The 2,785-nt window shown below is 21.5% G+C and overlaps 1 protein-coding gene across 1 annotated transcript; it reads left to right on the top strand.

Moving 5' to 3' along the window:
* The first annotated feature begins 6 nt into the window (after positions 1-6).
* LOC113224087 lies at positions 7-2,349 on the top strand. Its single transcript, XM_026453373.1, has 6 exons — positions 7-582; positions 736-842; positions 1,008-1,271; positions 1,412-1,509; positions 1,681-1,843; positions 2,129-2,349. The coding sequence occupies exons 1-6, from the start codon at positions 274-276 to the stop codon at positions 2,262-2,264; spliced, it is 1,077 nt and encodes a 358-aa protein (XP_026309158.1). The 5' UTR covers positions 7-273; the 3' UTR covers positions 2,265-2,349.
* Positions 2,350-2,785: the final 436 nt, after the last annotated feature.

Raw genomic sequence — 2,785 nt, 5'->3', positions numbered from 1 at the left:
ACAAAAATAGCGAAAACAACAAAAATAGCGAAAACAACAAAAATAGCACTTATGACTTCGAACCAAATGTAAAAAACGGTGCTTCAATTTTAAGCAGTCCAGAAGAAATAAAAACTTACATAAAAAATATATTCACAAAAAGTAAATATTGCGATGTGAAATTTTATTTTTATACATGTGTTTATATTGTGTATATAATTGGAAAAATAATGAAACAAGTTGATCACTATAGTAGCAATAAAAACAAAAAAACTAACGATAAAACTTACACATATGATCATCTACTATTTATATCTTATGACCTTTCTTATTTACTTTATAATGATTATATATTACAAGAAAATAAAACTAAAAAAAAATAATATTCTTATAAAAGATTTACAAATACGTCAAAATAGTGCCATGTCTTCTTTTATATATTTACCGTCATTCCAAAATATAAAAGAAATGGAGCTAACAAAATTATATAATTTTGAAAAAGAAATAGTGTCAAATTGTTACTCAAACAAGTTGTCCATTATTAATTATGTTAATAAAATTAATGGAAAAAAAAATAAACATTTTAACAAATTATCAACGGAGGTAATTATCCAATCAACTTGTTTTTTTTTTTTTTTTTTTTTTTTTTTTTATTATTTCTTTATTGTACAAGTACCTTAACATATTTTTTAATGCATGTATATATGTGTGCCATGTCTTTTTTTTTTTTTTATTTATTTTTTTTTTTTATGGCAGTACCAAAGTGATATATCCGTTTTAGTTCTTTACTTAAAAATGTTATGTAAAAAAATAGCGTATTATGTCTTTACCTGCATTTACGAGAAACACGAGGCGTTAATCAGGTAAAAATGTAAAAAAATAAAATAAAATAGATAAAATAATGTTATTACAAAGCTAAGAATGTTTCAGACCATTGTTTAACCTGCTTACATATTTCTAGGCAAATTCTTACTCTTATACATATATATATATATATATATATATATATATATTTATTTTTTTCGCAGAAAACGAATTAACATCATGCAAAATAATTTTCAAACGAAATTTGAAAAATTAAATGACGAATTACAACTATCAGATAAATCATATGATATTGTTACAAAAAGAAAAATAGAACTAAAAATATTTTTTACTTTTTATGTTGTTGGTATTAAACATTTGTTAGCTAATCACTTATATTCCTTTTATGAAAATACATATAACAACTTAATTTTTTTCCTTTACCTTTTGAATTTACTACCTGCGGATTCCACTTTACAACAACACCCGTAATTTATTTAATATAAAATATAGTGCGTTAACTTTGTGCATATAAACATACAAAAACATGTATATAAAAATTGACATATAAATATATATACTTATTTTTTTATTTTTATTTTTTTATTTCATACCTTTTTTAAAACAGTTCACAGCAACAGGGTACTTTAAATGAAAATAATAATCTTACAAGCGAGCGAAAAATTTGTTACTTAAAAATTGACTACCGTGATATGTCCTCCGAATGTATGAAGACTAAACCAGTTTAATAAGCATCATAAAAATATAAATAGTTATTTTTCATTTTTTTATCATATACGTTATCACATGTGTGAATATACATAAAACTGGTACATAAACACATGTGTGTGTGTTTTTTTTTTTTTTTTTTTTTTTTTTTTTTTTTTTTTTTCCAAGATGACCTCAATGACATTATAAAAAAAATAAGAAACACGTACAGTGTCGATGACGACAAAAAGGATCTTGATATAAAAGAAGACAATATGAATAATATGAAAAAAGGCGTGCTTTATATGGCTTATTATGAAGATAATACCTTTTTTGTTAATAAATTAGAAAAGTTAAAAAAAAAAAATAAATAAATAAACATAAAAACATAAACATAAAAACATATGAACATACACATACATATATATTAACGACAAACGCGAATTAATCAAATCGTAAAAAAATTTTATCTGTGTTATGTATATATATTATATATATTATATATATACATTATATACATTATATACATTATATACATTATATACATTATATATATGTATATGTCCCCATTTAAAAGACATAATTGTTTTATAATCGTGAATGTTTTTTTTTTTTTTTTTTCCTTTTTTATTTGCAGAAAAATAAGTAAATATATGTCAAAGTTGTATACTTATATGGAAAAACTTTTGGACGTGAAAAAAAAAGAAACAATCAAACTAATTTCAAATGATATGAAATTACATAGAAAGTATTATGAATGTAAAAACGAATGAATGACAAAAAGAGGATAAGCTGTGATCTATGCATTAAAAAAAAAAAAAAAATAAAAAAAAAAAAAAAAAAATAGTACGTATATAGCACATAAATACACAAGGTGTATATATATACATATATACACGTTCATAAGCGGCGGGCTAACTTGTTTTATTTTTATTAGTTTATTTATTTACTAAACCTCTCATACATTCATTCGTTCGTTCGCTCATTTTTTTTTTTTTTTTTTTTTGTTTTTTTTTTATTTTTTGTTTTTTTTTTTTGTTTTTTCTCTCATGGTTCATTAAAGACGTCTTTCGCAAGCATAGTGTAAAACTGAATTAAACTATAAATATGATTAATTTTATATACTAAATTATTATTTAAATTTATTAAAATATCTAAACCGTATAAATTTAATTTATTCATATTATTATTATAAATATAAAAAGATTGTTCATTCTCATTTTGTTCATCTTTTGTACCAACATGTAATTTATTGTTCATGTTGTTTATTACTGACAGATCGTTTATGTTTGAT

The sequence above is a fragment of the Piliocolobus tephrosceles genome, unplaced genomic scaffold (genome assembly GCF_002776525.5).
Source record: "Piliocolobus tephrosceles isolate RC106 unplaced genomic scaffold, ASM277652v3 unscaffolded_43666, whole genome shotgun sequence".
Taxonomy (NCBI): Eukaryota; Metazoa; Chordata; class Mammalia; order Primates; family Cercopithecidae; genus Piliocolobus; species Piliocolobus tephrosceles.
This window is presented reverse-complemented; position numbering and strand designations above follow the sequence as displayed.

Bases quoted from the DNA above. Each gene is read 5' to 3' on its own strand.
- LOC113224087 (XM_026453373.1), top strand. From the start codon at position 274: ATGATCATCTACTATTTATATCTTATGACCTTTCTTATTTACTTTATA. The intron at 1,510-1,680 runs GTATGAAGACTA...TTTTTTTCCAAG, and splicing joins CCGTGATATGTCCTCCGAAT to ATGACCTCAATGACATTATA. The intron at 1,844-2,128 runs GTTAAAAAAAAA...TTTTATTTGCAG, and splicing joins TTTGTTAATAAATTAGAAAA to AAAAATAAGTAAATATATGT.